General features: G+C 35.5%; 1 protein-coding gene across 1 annotated transcript; it reads right to left on the reverse strand.

The window, feature by feature from the left end:
- Positions 1–1784: 1784 nt before the first annotated feature.
- LOC139854806 (uncharacterized) lies at positions 1785–16370 on the reverse strand. The gene is made up of 10 exons (XM_071844088.1): positions 16319–16370; positions 9661–9677; positions 7929–9094; positions 7436–7751; positions 4158–4214; positions 3149–3259; positions 2300–2332; positions 2135–2213; positions 1912–2012; positions 1785–1817 (listed from the first exon to the last, which is right to left on the reverse strand). The coding sequence occupies exons 1-10, from the start codon at positions 16368–16370 to the stop codon at positions 1785–1787; spliced, it is 1965 nt and encodes a 654-aa protein (XP_071700189.1).
- Between the last annotated feature and the right edge of the window lie 746 nt (positions 16371–17116).

The raw sequence follows: 17116 nt of genomic DNA on the forward strand, positions 1-17116 counted from the left end.
GAAGATGTTGTTGGAGGAACTCGGGCACAAACAAAAGAATATCACTCTATTTTGTGACAACCAGAGTGCCTTGCATCTTGCAAGGAATCCGGCATTTCATTCAAAGACAAAGTATATACGAGTTCAGTATCACTTTGTTCGTGAGAAAGTGGAAGAAGGAACCGTGGATGTGCAAAAAATTCATACTGATGATAATGTGGCTGATTTTCTAACAAAGTCAATCAACCGTGACAAGTTTATTTGGTGCCGTTCCTCATGCGGCCTAGCAGATACGTAAGCAATATCATTGGCAAGGAAGGATTATCGTGTGAAGATTGATTTGGTTTCAATCAAATCTTCAAGTGGGAGATTGCTGAAATAATAATGTGGACGGTGCATAGTTGGTGGATGGTGCATGCAAGTAGTCAAACAAACACATGTATTTTGTGCCTCACTATTCTGCCTCACTATTACAAAGAAGACTTTCTTTGTTTTCCTACTACACCAACTCCATTTCTACTACTATAAATATGAGCATTATGCAAGCTCATTTCTGCATCCCATAATTCATTCTCCATTCTTGAACTAAAATATTAATTAGAGAGTTAGTGAGTGTTAGTCTCCTAATTACAAGAGATATAAAGATTAGTGCTTATCCTTGTAATTAGAGAGAAGTGTAATTCCTATTATTCTTATTAGTGAAACGTTTCTTTCCTTGCCTTTACCCTATTGGGGTTTTTCACGTTAAATCTCGGTGTCTTTATTGTCGTTATTTCATTTATTACTAGCGGTTTGCTATAATTCGGTGTCGCTTTTCTTAACAATCTCTACGTCCCAAAATAAATGTCATGTTTTGACTTTTCAATTTTGACCTTAAATATTTTTATTTGTTTTAGTAATAGTTTATGGAACTCATATCAATAAAAAGTACATTTAAAATTCAATTCACTAATATAATTTTTATCAAAAAATATATAATACAAATAAATATATATAAAGTTAAAGTTGAGAAATAAAAACTTTGAAAAATCAAAACAGAATACTTATATACACCCAAACAAACAAGGCTACGATGTACTAACCAAATACAAACAAATTAACACCCACACGATCCAAAAACTGACATAAGTCGTTTCATCCTTCATGTCGCGCTACAATTAGGCTACACTTCCGACTAAACGTACTAGAATCGCTTGTTAACGCATTTCAATCTCCACATATTGACTTTTCTTGACATTTAAAGTCAAAAACTTGAGTGTAATGAACTACGACCTCACGTAATTCTTCCACGGTTCTCTTCTCATTTATGATTAACCTAATATTTCTCTCTTGCCAAAACATAATAGACCATACCTCCAATCATTGATCTATTAATGACATTCGAAATATTGTTAGTGAATGGATAACCAGCTATGGCCTATTTAAATGTTTTAACTCAAAAAGTAAGTATTTAAACTACAATTTATTTATCTTTAACATCTCTTATACTTTAGCAGGGAATGCGTTTGAAAAATAGATCTCATGTGACTATGTCATTGATTGATAAGAGAATAATTTACAATTTCTTGAGGACAATTTCCTTGGCGTCAGAAGATCCAGCAAAAGGTTTATTCCATTCGTTACACAAATGAGACTTCTTGTATGATTTGTCAGCCCATCTTTGCCTCCAGCGGCCAGAATTCAGCTTGCGTCCGGCTCCCATTCCATGTGTCTTACTTAAAATGATGATCCAAACAAGACATCACTCATGAAAACAAAGCTAAATCTCCAACTAACAAACCAATTAACATCATTGGATTATATTTTCATAATAACAATCTGTGTACAACGACCAATGTCTAAATTTACATATAAGTAGAAAACAGATATAACATTCAAATTAAAACCACAGTGCCAGATGAACAACAAAAGTTTTTTGTTTCGGAGTAAAACCTGACCAGAAGGTGCAAACCACAATGAGAATAGTTTTTCGCATGCGGGAGCCACCAAAGGGACGAATTGTAACAGATGTCTCCCTGTTTTAGGAATTTCTCCTATGGTGAGACAAAAGTTATCATTATATGCATAAATAAAGACATTCAAAAGTACGTGCAGTATGTAAAAAGTAGTACGGAAGGAAGGAAAATGAAAATGGACCTTGTCTCTGAGAATATACCCTTCTTTGTGCAGTGCAAAGTACTACTGTAACTAAAAGGGGTAATATGAATATGAGGTAACAATCTTTGATGGCAACTCTGTATTTCAGGTATATAGATACAAAGTAAAACAAACAAAAGAGTGTATAGACTAACTTGTACCATGAGACTAATAGTAAACTTACCCGTACACAAGTATAAAAAAGAGCTTTCAAAACCTAAACCATTATACAAAAATTAGATCAAATAATTAAACTAAAATTCACACCTGGAATCAAATCAAGCTGAGCATAGCATCATTGTCATCGAAAAAAGTTCTCGACGCTTGACCATATGCATTCATAAACATTAGTTAGGAAACAACGTCAGATTGAAACAACTCAAGATCATTTAATCGAGTAAACTGTTCAGCCATTTTGCTAATTTCCAAAGTTTCTTCATAGAAATTATAGTCTTTGCAAGAATAATGAATGAAATTTCAACAATTTATCCAGAGGAAACATTGATAGTTTTATTTTTTACGGTAGTGTTTTGTTTTATGATAGGCATTTGTTATCACACGATTGCTCGTCCGCCGCACACATATGGGTTTTGGATTGGTTTCGTTTGCGGAGCCGGGTTCATGACTCTAATCTACATGACCTTGAGAAATGGAGGAGTTGACGATCCGAAGTTGTCGTAGACGGAGCAAGGGTTGATTCACATCCGGCTATTTTAGGTCTTGTTTGTTGTTTGATTTAATTTCGAAAGTTTTTCCAAAAGAGTGAATTAGTTAATGGTTTTTGTAGAACCATCAAAGATTACTTTTTGAACTAAAAAAATGTTGATTCATTATGATCATTTTGTCTCAATCTTGAGTTATCGTTATTTTACATAACGAATCAGCATTTTTTAATTTAAAAAGTAATCTTTGATTATTTCACAAAACCATTAACTAATTCACTTTTTTAGAGAAACTTCGGAAATTAAATCAAACAACCAAACGGGACCTAAATAAAACGGATGTGAATCAACCCGGGTCCTTCCACTACAACTTTGGGTCGCCAGCTCCACCACTCTTCAAAGCCATGTAGATAAGAGTCTTGAACCCAGCTCAGCAAGCAAAACCAATCTAAAAACCATATTTGAGCGGCGGACGACAAATCCTGTGATAACAAAACATAACTCTTATCACAAAACAATACATTCAACTAGACAAATTGTTTACTCTGGATACATTGTTGAAATTTCCTTCTGTAACTCGTACGCCGAGTACTCCACTTTGTGACATTGAAACTGTGAATAATATATGTGGTTTTTAAAGCAATGTATGTGCAATAATTTGTATATGCTCATCGATCATATCTTATATCTGCAACTAAATCCTGAATATTATACTTATAATAAAATATTTATATTAAAATTATACACTTGTAATCATTTCCGTTATTTTATATAGGTGATTTGCAGGCTCATTAATTTGGATTGTTAATATATGAAAATCTTATTCACATTTTCAATGTCATGAAATGGAGTTGTAAAGGAAATCTCAACAATTTATCCAGAGTAAGCAACTTATCTAGTTAAATGTTTAGTTACTCATTAAATGTTCTGTTTTTAACGATAGTGTTTTGTTTTGTGATAAATGTTTTATTTTGTTATCACAGAATTAGTCGTCCGCCGTACAAATATGAGTTTTGGACCGGTTTTGCTTACGGAGCCGAGTTGAAGAGTGGTGTATCTGGTAAGCCAAAGTGGTCGTGGAAGACCCGGGCTTGCTATTGATTCTCATCCGGTTCTTTTAAGTCTCGTTTGGTAGTTTGGTTCAAATTCGGAAGTGTCTCCAAAGAAATGAATGAGTTAATGATTTTGTAACCAAATCTTTGATGGTTTTATAAAGCCATTAACTAATTCACTTTTTTGAAGAAACTTTCGAAATTAAAAACAACCTAACGTTGCCTAAAAAACCGAATGAGAATCATTCTCAACCGCGACTCCTTCCACGACCACATCGGCTCGCCAACTCCACCACTTTTCAAGGTTTCGTAGATAAGAGTCATGAACCTGATTAGGAAAACGAAACCGATCAAAAATCCATACTTGGGCGGCGGACGACCAATCCTGTAATAACAAAACAAAACATTTATCACAAAATAACAGTACCATAAAAAGCTAAACAAAACAAAACATTTAATGAATAACAAAATATTCAACTAAAAAAGTTGAATACACCGGATAAATTGTTAGTGTCAACAACTTCATTTTATGAAACTGTGAATAAGATTTTCGTATATGAACAATCAACACATTTATGAGCCTATAATCATCTACATAAAATAAGGCAAATTGATTACAAGTGTATAATTTCAACATAAATATTCTATAAAAAGTATAAGATATAGAATGTAGCACAAAGGTAAGATTCAAGATGAATGAGCAAACACAAATTATTACACATACATTATTACACATACATGCTTCAAAGACCACAAATCGATGAGCAAATACATTATTACACATACATGTTTCAATGGGAAGATTGAAAGTATAATTAAAGTCTTCATATCGAAATTACACAACGAGATGATAGACAGGGACATGATTCAGGATTGAAGAATGAAGATTAAAATAAGGCAGACTAATTACATGTGTACAATTTCATTATAAATATTCTATCAAAAATATAAGATACAAAGTTGGATAAATCAGAACTCGGGGAGAACTCGGTCGAACAATTTTTGGGAGTTCTCGAAGAACTCGGGGAGAAATCGGTTGTTGACTAACATTGACTTTTGAATATAAATATAAATTTTTGAATATATATGTATAAAATTAAGACTCTTTAGATGATATTTATAATACACAATATAATCTATAGCTACAAACAAGCATTTATATAACTTTTTATAATACATATGCTACAAATATCATGTTGATCGAGAAATTCAATTAAATAAATCAGATAGATATTGACCGAGAAGTTGACCGAGAAGTTGACCAAGAAGTCGGCCAAGAAGTAGACCGAGAACTCGATAGCCTGATGAATCCGAGTTATCGCCAAGAACTCCCCGATTTTTTTCAAAATTTGCAACCTTGATAAGATATAGTCATATAGTATGTGCTACAAAGGCAACCTTATAAAGCATTTAAACATTAACAACGGAAAAACAACAACAACAACAACAATACCCAATCCAACGAAAGTGGGGTATGGGGGAGGTGAGTGTAGACAATCATTCCTCGTACCCTAGATTAGAAGGAAGTCACTACTCCACCCGCGGGTATAGAACCCGCGCCTAGATAAGGTCGTCCCTCCCTCTACTCTAGCGCAAAAGAGATTGCTTCCTAAAGGATCTCCGGCCCGAAGAGCTCATAAGAACGAAATAGAAGAGGGCAAATGATACGTACCTGTACGAGTAATGAGCGCCTAGCAAGAAGCAACCATACACAGTAACCATAAAGGGGACACATATAGCAGTAATGCACAACAGTAGGGCAAAGAGCATGAATAAAATAGTGCACATAACCATTTAATTTCAGGCGCGCACACACACACACACACATACATATACACACACACATACATATACATATATACGCACCCACACAGACACACACATCGATATATATATACCACACGAAAGCATGAAAAAAAAAAAAAAAAAAACAAACTCATGCTTAAACATAAATACATATAGATACATTCGTAGATATATATACCTAGGTACAGATACAAGACAGACAAACCTACATACACCAATACATGCACTTAGATACATAGATACATATATATATAGATACAAACATATACATCGGTACATATATATAGCCTAAAAACATATACATAGATACAAAGGCATATAAACCATGTAGAGGGGTATAAATAGTGTGGTTATTGAATATCTGGTTATAGTTATATATGTAGTTGTATAATAAAAGTAACTAACACAATGAAAAAAAAAAAAAAAAAAAAAAAAAACCTACTCAATAATTCTAATTCTACTCCTCCACAGGCTCCTATCAGAAGTCATGTCCTCCGTCAGTAGGAGCTCTTTCATGTCAAGCTTCAATCTATCCTCCATCCTACGTCTAGGTCTACCCCTTCTCCTTACGCCGCCAACGGCGAGGGTCTCGACTCTCCTAACTGGGGCTAAAAGTGGGCGCCTCCTAACATGCCCAAACCATCTAAGTCGTCCTTCCCTAAGTTTGTTGATGATGTTCCCAACTTCCAATTTCTCCCTAAAAACTCCATTTGGTATCATATCTAGCATGGTCTTACCACACGTCCATCTAAGCATCCTCATTTCTGCCACCTCCATCCTCCTCTCTTGGGCCTTCGTCATTGGCCAACACTCTGATCCGTACAACATGACTGGTCTAATTGCCACCTTAAAGAATTTACCTTTCAGTTTAAGTGGGACCTTCTTGTCGCACAACACCCCTTTCGCAGCCCTCCACTTCAACCATCCTACTCGTATACGATGCGTCACATCCTCATCTATCCTTCCCGAAATGTGAAGCATCGAGCCTAAATATCTAAAGGACTCTTGCGGGGGTAGAATCTGATCCCCAATTCTGATATCCACTATATCGTCGTGTTCCTCTTCGCCCCCCTTGAAATCGCATCTAAGGTACTCCGATTTAAGTCTGCTAATCCGTAGGCCATTTGATTCTAAGGCGATCCTCCATTGCTCCAGCCTCCTGTTAAGCTAATCCTGAGAATCCGACACTAATACAATATCGTCGGCGAAAATCAGGCACCATGGGATGTTGTCTTGTATCCTATGAGTCAACTCGTCTAGGATCAAAGCGAAAAGATAAGGGCTAAGGGCAGATCCCTGATGTAAACCAACCTCTACCGGGAAAAACTCCGTGTTTCCTACCGTCGTACGTACACGAGTCTTCGCCCCCTCGTACATATCTCTAATAGATCTTATATATCTACTTGGGACTCCCCTAGCATTAAGAGTCTTCCAAATCAGCTCACGCGGGACACAGTCATAAGCTTTTTCCAAGTCTAAGAACGCCATGTGTAGGTTCTTTTGCTTTTCCCTATACTTCTCCATAAGGCTTCTAACTATGTGAATCGCTTCCATCGACGAGCGTCCTGGCATGAAGCCGAATTGGTTCTCTGAAACCTTTGTCTCGCGTCTGAGCCTCGTCTCGATCACTCTTTCCCAAAGCTTCATAGTATGACTGAGTAACTTTATGCCTCTATAGTTACTACATAATTGCGCATCTCCCTTGTTCTTGTAAATGGGAATAACCTCACTGAGTCTCCATTCCATAGGCATATTTGCGCTTCTAAACGTCGTGTTGAAAAGGTTTGTCAACCATCTAACCCCGTCACCTCCTAGGCACTTCCACGCCTCAATCGGAATTTGGTCTGGTCCTACTGCTTTGTTTCTCCCCATCTTTCGTAGGGCCAATCTAACTTCCTCCTGATTAATCCTTGTGCAGAAACAGTTGTTTTGAAACTCCTGAACCTCGTGGGGTTCACCGTTCCGCTCTGGTCTTCCCCTACCGAAAAGGGATGCAAAATATTCTTCCCATCTTTTCCTAATAAGGTCTTCTCTCGCTATACTTTGCCCTGCTACATCCTTGATATATTTGATGTTACCTAAGTCCCTCCTTCCTCGCTCCCTAGCTTTGGCTATCCTATATATGTCATTAGCTCCCTCTTTAGAGTCTAGTTTTCTATACAAGTCTTCATATGCTTTGTCTTTTGCAATTGCTACGGCCTTCTTAGCTTCTCTTTTAGCTTCTTTATATCTTTCTTCTACCCTAGTTCTCTCTTCAGGTGTCCCTTCTCCAAGAGTAATGAGCTCCCTAAACCTCGTCTGCTTTAACGCGACTTTCGATTGGACATCGTCACTAAGCCACCACGACTCTCTTCTACTCTTATGGGCTCTCAATGTCCCTATAGCCACTCCTAAGGTCTCTTTTGCCACATCTCTGATAGTGGACGCCATGCGATTCCATATCTGGTCTGCGTCCGTAGGGGCAACGTAATCCTCTTCTACACTCAATCTATTAACAACAATCGCTCTAAAAGTCTCCGCATTCGCTCCATAGAGGTTCTTCCAAAGGATTCTAGGTTGTACAGCCCTAGCCCTCCTGCCAACTCTTCCCCTAGTGACTAGGTCCATGACCAGCAATCTGTGCTGGGAGGAGCACGTCAAAGCTGGAAGGACCTTACAGTCCTTACATGTCCTAAGTTCCCCTTTACGAGGAAGCAAAAAGTCAATCTGGGTGCTGCGACCCCCGCTATGGAATGTGGCTAACTGAGCATCCCTCTTCTTGAAGAAAGAGTTTGCTACCACCAACTCGTGGGCAATGGCGAACTCAAGAATTGAGCGCCCCTCTTCATTTCTAGGACCAAACCCAAAGCCACCATGGGCTCCCTCATAACCTTCTGCCTCCACTCCTATATGTCCATTCAGATCACCACCTATAATCAGTCGATGGTCGGCTGGGCACCCCCTCACCACCTCATCTAACAATTCCCAAAAACTCTTCTTTTCCGCATCACCTAAACCCGCATGAGGTGCGTATGCACTAATGACCGTGAAAGTCTCCTCCTTAATAATTAAACTAACCGACATAATCCTATCGCTAAACCTGCCCACGTCAACAACGTTATCTTTATGTAGTTTTCCTAAAAAGATACCTACCCCGTTTCGTGCTATCCTAGAACCCGAGTACCACAACTTATAGTCCTGAATCTCTATCGCCTCTTCACCCTTCCATCTAGTCTCTTGAACACACACTATGTCTACCTTACTCTTAAGAAAGGTATCAACGAGCTCAATCCTCTTACCAGTCAAGGTTCCTATATTCCAACTACCCACTCTAATCCTACCAACGGTGGCTACCCTACAACCTCCTCTAACCCCTCTAGGCCTACCCGCCCCTAAAACAGGAGAACATGACCTCAAGTGACCATAACTATGCGAAGGATCTATATTACTTTGTGCACTAAAAAGATGACCAAGTACAAGCTAAACAATATGAATAAGATAAATTCGTATAAATTGTAAATTATAATATTTAGAACTAAAAAAGGATATATAAATGTAAGTTATACTATAATATAAATTACAACTAGGCGGTATATCAATAAAAGAATAATATATAATCCAATATAGTCAAATAGGAGAGAAAGAAAGGAAAAAAATATATATATGTATATATAAGAAGAATTTATACCCAATGGAAAATACTTAATAAATTTATAAAAAAAATCTATTAGATGGAAACTTAATATACTATAGCTACAAAAATATTACTCTTAATTCGGGGAAAGCACAGGTTGTAAAGGCGTAAAAAAAAAAAAAAAAAAAGACAAACAGCATAAAAGTTTAAGTTATGAAAACCAAATAGAAATTGTACAGTAAGGTTGGCTACAGAAAAGTTAGGTTATGGAGAAGAGAAATTTAAGGGTCAGAGAAAACAAACACAGCCTTATGAGGATGAAGGAGTTCCGGCAGCAGCGGCTCCCGACGGCAAAGAGGTAGCAGCAAACAGCGACTTAGCTAGGTTTCTGGATCGCGAGGACTTTTGTTACAGGCTCCGTTATATTACCTGCGAGGAAAAAAAAAAAAAAAAAAAAAAAAAAAAAAGACCGGGAACTATTCCGGCGACCTGAGAGGCGGCGCGTTGCGAGAGGTTTGCCGGCGAAAGTTATACTCTCAGGTTCGGAAAATTGCTGCGATTTTGATGGTGCCGGTGACGGCTTCTAATTTGATCCAAGCTAAGAGCAATTTAAGTTTTAACAACGGAAAAACCTGCACGTTTTTAAAGGCAACCTTATAAAGTCCAACATCTTGACTAATACAATCTTAATAACATACAGCATATCACAATTATTAAACCAAATAATACAAAAACAATTTCATGTTATAATAATAATAATAATATAGATATGGATAGTCAATTTTGGTGTATACATATAGTCAATTTTGGTACACAAAGTATGTATTTTTATATTGAGATTTTAGGCTATAAATACTCATGAATGCAAGCATTAAACTTGCACCATTTCTCACACTTACAAAGTGTTTCTTTCTTTCTCTCCATTATCATCTTTGTTCTTACACTTCATTATTAGTATTCTTAATCAAGAATCAAATCACTAAAGGTAGTTATAAGCCTACTGAATTATAACATCAAGAATCAAACCACTAAAGGTAGTTATAAGCCTACTGAATTATAACACGTTATCAGCACGATAATCTTAATACTAAATATGGTTGGCTCTGCCACCAAAATGATATATGGTCGGTTATACCACCAGAATGATATAGGTCGGTTATACCACCTGAAAAAATATATGGTCGACACTGTCGCCAAATTTTCATTTATGTTTACTAATATTTATATTTTTGTTATATAACATTTATTTATGATTGCTTACACATGGTCGACACTGTCACCTACTTATCATTTATGTTATATTAAATTTATGTTTAATGTTTATATACTTATGAATATAAATTGACTCTAATTTATCATGATGTTTGTTTTAATTTTTGATAATAGAAAATGTCGAATCTGGAAAAGCTTAAATTTACTCCTTTAGAATCAACTGGAAACAACTACATGCCATGGGTTATAAAAGTAAAAATGCATCTTAAATCAATGGGCATTCTTGAAACCATAAATGAAAACAACACTTGTTCTGAAAAAGAACAAGCTACGGCATGTTGCTTTATTCATCAACATATTGATGAATGCTTACAAAATAATTATGTGACTGTAGAAGATCCCCATGTTTTATGGGAAGGTCTCAAAAGCAGATTCAATAATCAAAGAGAAATTTTACTTCCAGCTGCAATGGAACAATGGAGAACATTAAGGTTCCAAGACTTTAAGAAAGTAAATGAATACAGCTCAGCTCTGTATAATACATGTTCACAACTTAAATTCTGTGGACATGAAATTAGTGATGCAGACATGATGGAGAAAACTTTCTCCACAATGAATGCTGCAAACATCACAGTGCAAAGAAATTTGAGAATGCTAAAGTTCAAAACATATCCTGAACTTAATTCATATCTCTTAGTTGCAGAGCAAAATGATGAGCTATTAATGAAAAATCAGCAATCCCGTCCTACTGGTACACTTGCAATCCCTGAAGCAAATACTGCAAATAATTATAAACAGGGACAAGGACGCGGGCAAGGTCGTGGTTATAATAACCATCACCATCATCATGCCAAAAGCCATAACTATGGTAGAAACCATCCTTATGGTAATGGTAATGGGCGTGGACGTGGTCGTGGTCGTGGCCGTGGTGGTCAAAGAAATAGTAATCCACGAAAATATAAATATCAACCACAAAACAAGCCCATTAAACAAGATGTTGAAGAAAATTCTTCTAAAAATTCTGAAGAATCTTGCTACAGATGTGGTAGAATGGGCCACTGGGCTAATACTTGCCGAACATCTAAACATCTTGTTAAGATGTATCAGGATTCGCTGAAAGGTAAAGAAAAGGAAGTAAATTTTGTGGATAATATTGATCCAACAGTCACTGAGAAACCATCTGATTTATATGAAGATTTCTTGAATGTTTAAGTTGTGTGTCTTTTGAAAAATAAACGATTTAATATCGTCTGTCTTTGTCATTATGTTTGCTAAATGTTTCAGTACTATCTATTTGCGTTTAAAATATTGTGTAATATTAATGTACTCACTATTTATTTCTTATATATGAAGTTCAATATGAATTTTGCTGGAATACAACATCAATCAAGTGGTGGAGATCTCTGTATAGCAGACAGTGGAACTACACACACTATACTTAAATCCGAGAAATATTTTATTGATCTAAAACCAACGGAAGGAACTATACATACAATATCAGGACCTGCTAACTTGATAAAAGGGATAGGAAAGGCAAATTTCATACTACCAAATGGTACAAAATTTTTAATAAATGATGCCTTATTTTCTCCCAAGTCAAGCAGAAATTTATTGAGTTTCTCCGACATATACCTTAACGGGTATGATTATCAGTCAGTGACAACAGAAAATGAGAAATATTTAAGTATCACTGACAAGAGTCATGTGGTTGAAAAACTGCCAAGACTTAGTTCTGGATTACATTATACACATATAAATGTACCAGAAATACATATGGTAGTTAACGAAAAATATATTGATCCTGGTGTATTCAGTTTATGGCATAACAGATTAGGCCATCCAGGATCAACAATGATGAAAAGGATTATTGAATGTACTCATGGACATCCACTAAAGGATAGAAAAATCCATCATGATACAATGGTTCCATGTACATCTTGCTCTCTTGGAAAATTGATAACTAGACCCTCACCACTTAAGGTTGAGAAAGAATCACCAATGTTTCTTGAAAGAATTCAAGGTGATATATGTGGACCAATTCATCCACCATGTGGACCATTTAGATATTTCATGGTTCTAATAGACGCATCTAGCAGATGGTCTCATGTTTGTCTGTTATCAAGCCGTAATGTGGCATTTGCAAAATTTCTTGCCCAAATTATTAAATTGAGAGCTCATTTTCCTGATTACACCATTAAAAGGGTGAGACTTGATAATGCTGGTGAATTTACATCTCAAGCATTTAATGACTATTGCATGTCTATAGGAATTGTTGTTGAACATTCTGTTGCTCATGTGCATACACAAAATGGTTTAGCCGAGTCATTGATTAAACGTTTACAGTTAATCGCTAGACCATTGATAATGAGAACAAAACTCCCTGTATCTATATGGGGTCATGCAATTTTACATGCTGCTGCATTGATTCGCATCAGACCAAGTGCAAGTCATAAATATTCCCCCCTACAACTTGCTTTTGGTCAAGAGCCAAATATTTCCCATCTTAGAACATTTGGTTGTGCAGTGTATGTTCCAATTGCGACACCACAACGTACAAAAATGGGTCCTCAAAGGAGGTTGGGAATATATGTTGGATATGAAACATCTTCAATATTAAGGTATATTGAACCTATGACAGGTGACGTTTTTACAGCACGTTTTGCTGATTGTCATTTTAATGAAACATTGTTCCCTAGATTAGGGGGAGAAATGAAAAATAAAGAAAATGATGTTTCATGGTGTGAACCTCAATTAAAGTATCTTGATCCTCGCACAAAAGAATGCGAGACAGAAGTTCAAAAGATAATGCATATACAAGAACTTGCAAGTCAATTGCCTGATGCATTTACAGATACAAAAACGGTGACAAAATCATATATACCAGCAGTAAATACTCCAGCTCGAATTGAAATTCCAAAAGCTGGCAATAACGTCACTCATGAATCTTTGCCACGTCAGAAACGTGGAAGACCAATCGGTTCAAAGGATAAAAATCCTCGAAAAAGAAAATCAGCTGATAATGAAGTAAAAGAAAGTGTTCAAGAAGAACCACAAATCAGTACTCCTACTGCAGAGGAGATTGATGATGTCAATACAGAAATTGCAATCAATTATGCATATTCAAAAATATTATGGAACCGAAATGAAATGAAAAATCTTGATGAGAAATTTTCATTTAATGTTGCATATGACATCATGAATAATGATGATGATCCAGAACCAACATCTATGGTTGAATGTCAAAATAGACATGATTGGGCTCAATGGAAAGAAGCAATACGAGCTGAATTAGAATCACTCAATAAAAGAAAAGTTTTCGGATCCATCATTCTCACTCCTAAAGATGTGAAACCTGTAGGATACAGATGGATTTTTGTCCGAAAAAGAAATGAGAAAAATGAAGTTACAAGGTATAAAGCTAGACTTGTAGCTCAAGGTTTTTCTCAAAGACCGGGAATTGATTATGAAGAAACTTATTCTCCTGTTATGGATGCAATTACTTTTAGGTACTTAATCAGTCTGGCAGTTTCTAAAAATTTAGAAATGCATCTCATGGATGTTGTGACTGCTTATCTATATGGATCACTTGATAGTGATATATATATGAAGATACCTGAAGGATTTAAGGTACCAGAAGCATCAAATGCAAAACCCAAAGAAATGTATTCGATTAAATTACAAAGATCTTTATATGGGTTAAAACAATCGGGACGTATGTGGTATAACCGATTAAGTGATTACTTGATAAGCAAAGGGTATACAAATAATCTTACTTGCCCTTGTGTTTTCATTAAGAAAACAACATCCGGATATGTGATCATAGCTGTTTATGTTGATGATCTTAACATCATAGGTACAAATAAAGAGATCCATGAAGCCATTCAACTTCTAAAGAAAGAATTTGAAATGAAAGATCTCGGAAAAACCAAGTATTGCCTTGGTTTACAAATTGAGCATATGCCTAATGGTTTACTTGTACATCAAACAACATATACTGAAAAGATTTTGAAACGTTTCAATATGGACAAGGCAAAACCATTAAGTACTCCTATGGTTGTTAGATCACTCAATGTTGAAGCTGATCCATTTCGTCCATGTGAAGATCAAGAAGACATTCTTGGACCAGAAGTACCATATCTTAGTGCAATTGGAGCTCTTATGTATCTTACAAATTGTACAAGACCTGACATTTCTTTTGCAGTTAATTTGTTGGCAAGGTTCAGCTCTGCTCCTACCAAAAGACACTGGAATGGGATCAAACACATATTTCGATACCTTCGAGGAACTACTGATTTAGGATTATTTTATTCTAACGAATCAAAACAAGATTTGGTTGGTTATGCAGATGCAGGTTATTTATCTGATCCACATAAAGCTAAATCTCAAACTGGATATGTATTCCTAAATGGAGGTACTGCAATATCATGGCGTTCTCAAAAACAAACACTTGTTGCTACATCGTCAAATCATGCCGAAGTGATTGCATTACATGAAGCTACTCGAGAATGTTTTTGGTTGAGATCAATGACACAACTCATTACTGATTCTTGTGGACTAGAACGCGATAAAAGTCCAACAACTATCTATGAAGATAATGCAGCTTGCATAGCACAGATGAAAGAAGGGTATATCAAAAGTGACCGAACAAAACACATACCACCTAGATTCTTCTCATACACTCAAAATCTCATTAAGGACAACCAGATTGAAATGAGATATGTGCAATCTAGCAAAAACTCTGCTGATCTTTTCACGAAAGCACTTCCAACTGCTATTTTCAGAACACACGTTCATAACATTGGCATGAGACATGTTCAAAAGATGTAACAGCTGAAGCGATGTCTACTTGAGGGGGAGTCAACTCCATGCTGCACTCTTTTTCCCTTAGCTAAAGTTTTTTCCCACTGGGTTTTCTTTAGCAAGGTTTTTAACGAGGCAGTAATTTATAGTTGATCTTCAACAAAATAAAATTGCTATCCAAGGGGGAGTGTTATAATAATAATAATAATATAGATATGGATAGTCAATTTTGGTGTATACATATAGTCAATTTTGGTACACAAAGTATGTATTTTTATATTGAGATTTTAGGCTATAAATACTCATGAATGCAAGCATTAAACTTGCACCATTTCTCACACTTACAAAGTGTTTCTTTCTTTCTCTCCATTATCATCTTTGTTCTTACACTTCATTATTAGTATTCTTAATCAAGAATCAAATCACTAAAGGTAGTTATAAGCCTACTGAATTATAACATCAAGAATCAAACCACTAAAGGTAGTTATAAGCCTACTGAATTATAACATTTCATATTATTTCAAATTTATCTTACATGGATAGTGGCAAATACGAACAACACAATTTAAAAAAAAAAAAAAAAAAAAAAAAATTCGCAACAAAAATTTATCCATAACTGCAAATCACTATTACTTGAGGCTGATTTAAAATATTATTGCTTATAAACAAACAGCCTTAAAATGTAAATCTTATATTAATCCTTAAAAAAATTCAACAAGATAAGTAAATAAAGTATCCTAAACACTATGATTTGAGCCTAGTGCTTGATAGAAAGAAGCAAAATGGTTTTTATTATAATCCCACAAAACACCTCCTTTGTCTATATTACTCGGACTCTATCTTTACACTCTGACAGACGAATTAAAAATCAAAGATATATATAATTTAGCAAAAATAAGCCAATCTTAGTTTTTACTATTCATTTTTGATAAATTGTGAAGTACATATAGCTTAGTCGATGCATATAATTCATTAGCTATGTATACTAACATAAATCATACATGAATTCCAAAACTAACAAATATAATAATAGCAGAAACATAAGAAATTAAACATACTCAAAAGGCCAAATACGGTAGATAAAACTGTGGAAGTGAGATCATACCCCATGTTTGTGAGATTTTTGAGTTAACCTCTAACAGCGCAAGTTTCCGGCAAGACTTGAAGAAGAAGAAGCGGCTGTCGTCTAGGAGAAATCCCTAGTGCTTGTTACAATTGTGGTAGCGATTATTGTTTTATATGGGAAGTTTGTGATAAGCAAAATGGGCCGATCTATGTGACTCATTTTTTCCTTTTTTTTTTTTTTTTTTTTTAATTTTTTTTAACGGCTACAAGATAACTAATCCTACGTATCTTTTTTAAAACCTTTTCTTTTTGCATTATATATTATATTTTATATTATATATATATACTCTTAGATGAGCCCGTTCATTGCATGTTTAGGACGAATATTTATTTGTGGTTAGGAAAGAGTTGAAAACAGCTATGGAGTAATCATGTTGAGTTGCGTACATCAAAGTGTGAGATCGGATTACTCACCCTCCCGGGTATCCCGAACAGAGAAACACTACTACCTTTCTACCTTTTCTTAAGATTAAAATCTTCTCTTCGATATAAACTATATACAAAGTCTAATAGTACTTTAGACTAACAAAGTTTCAGTTCCACCATATTAAAGAAAATATCTATACGATATTAGCTCGAAGTCATGTACAGGTTCTTTAGCGAGACACATTAATTTGAGTTTACCTATTAATCATTCAAGATCTATGAACAAGAGAGATCCCTAAATCTCCAATTCAACAAATGAGAGTTTTCGGTGGAACCGGTGAAGCGTTCACTACCAGTCAAGAAAG

Source organism: Rutidosis leptorrhynchoides, chromosome 6 (assembly GCF_046630445.1).
Source record: "Rutidosis leptorrhynchoides isolate AG116_Rl617_1_P2 chromosome 6, CSIRO_AGI_Rlap_v1, whole genome shotgun sequence".
Classification (NCBI taxonomy): Eukaryota; Viridiplantae; Streptophyta; class Magnoliopsida; order Asterales; family Asteraceae; genus Rutidosis; species Rutidosis leptorrhynchoides.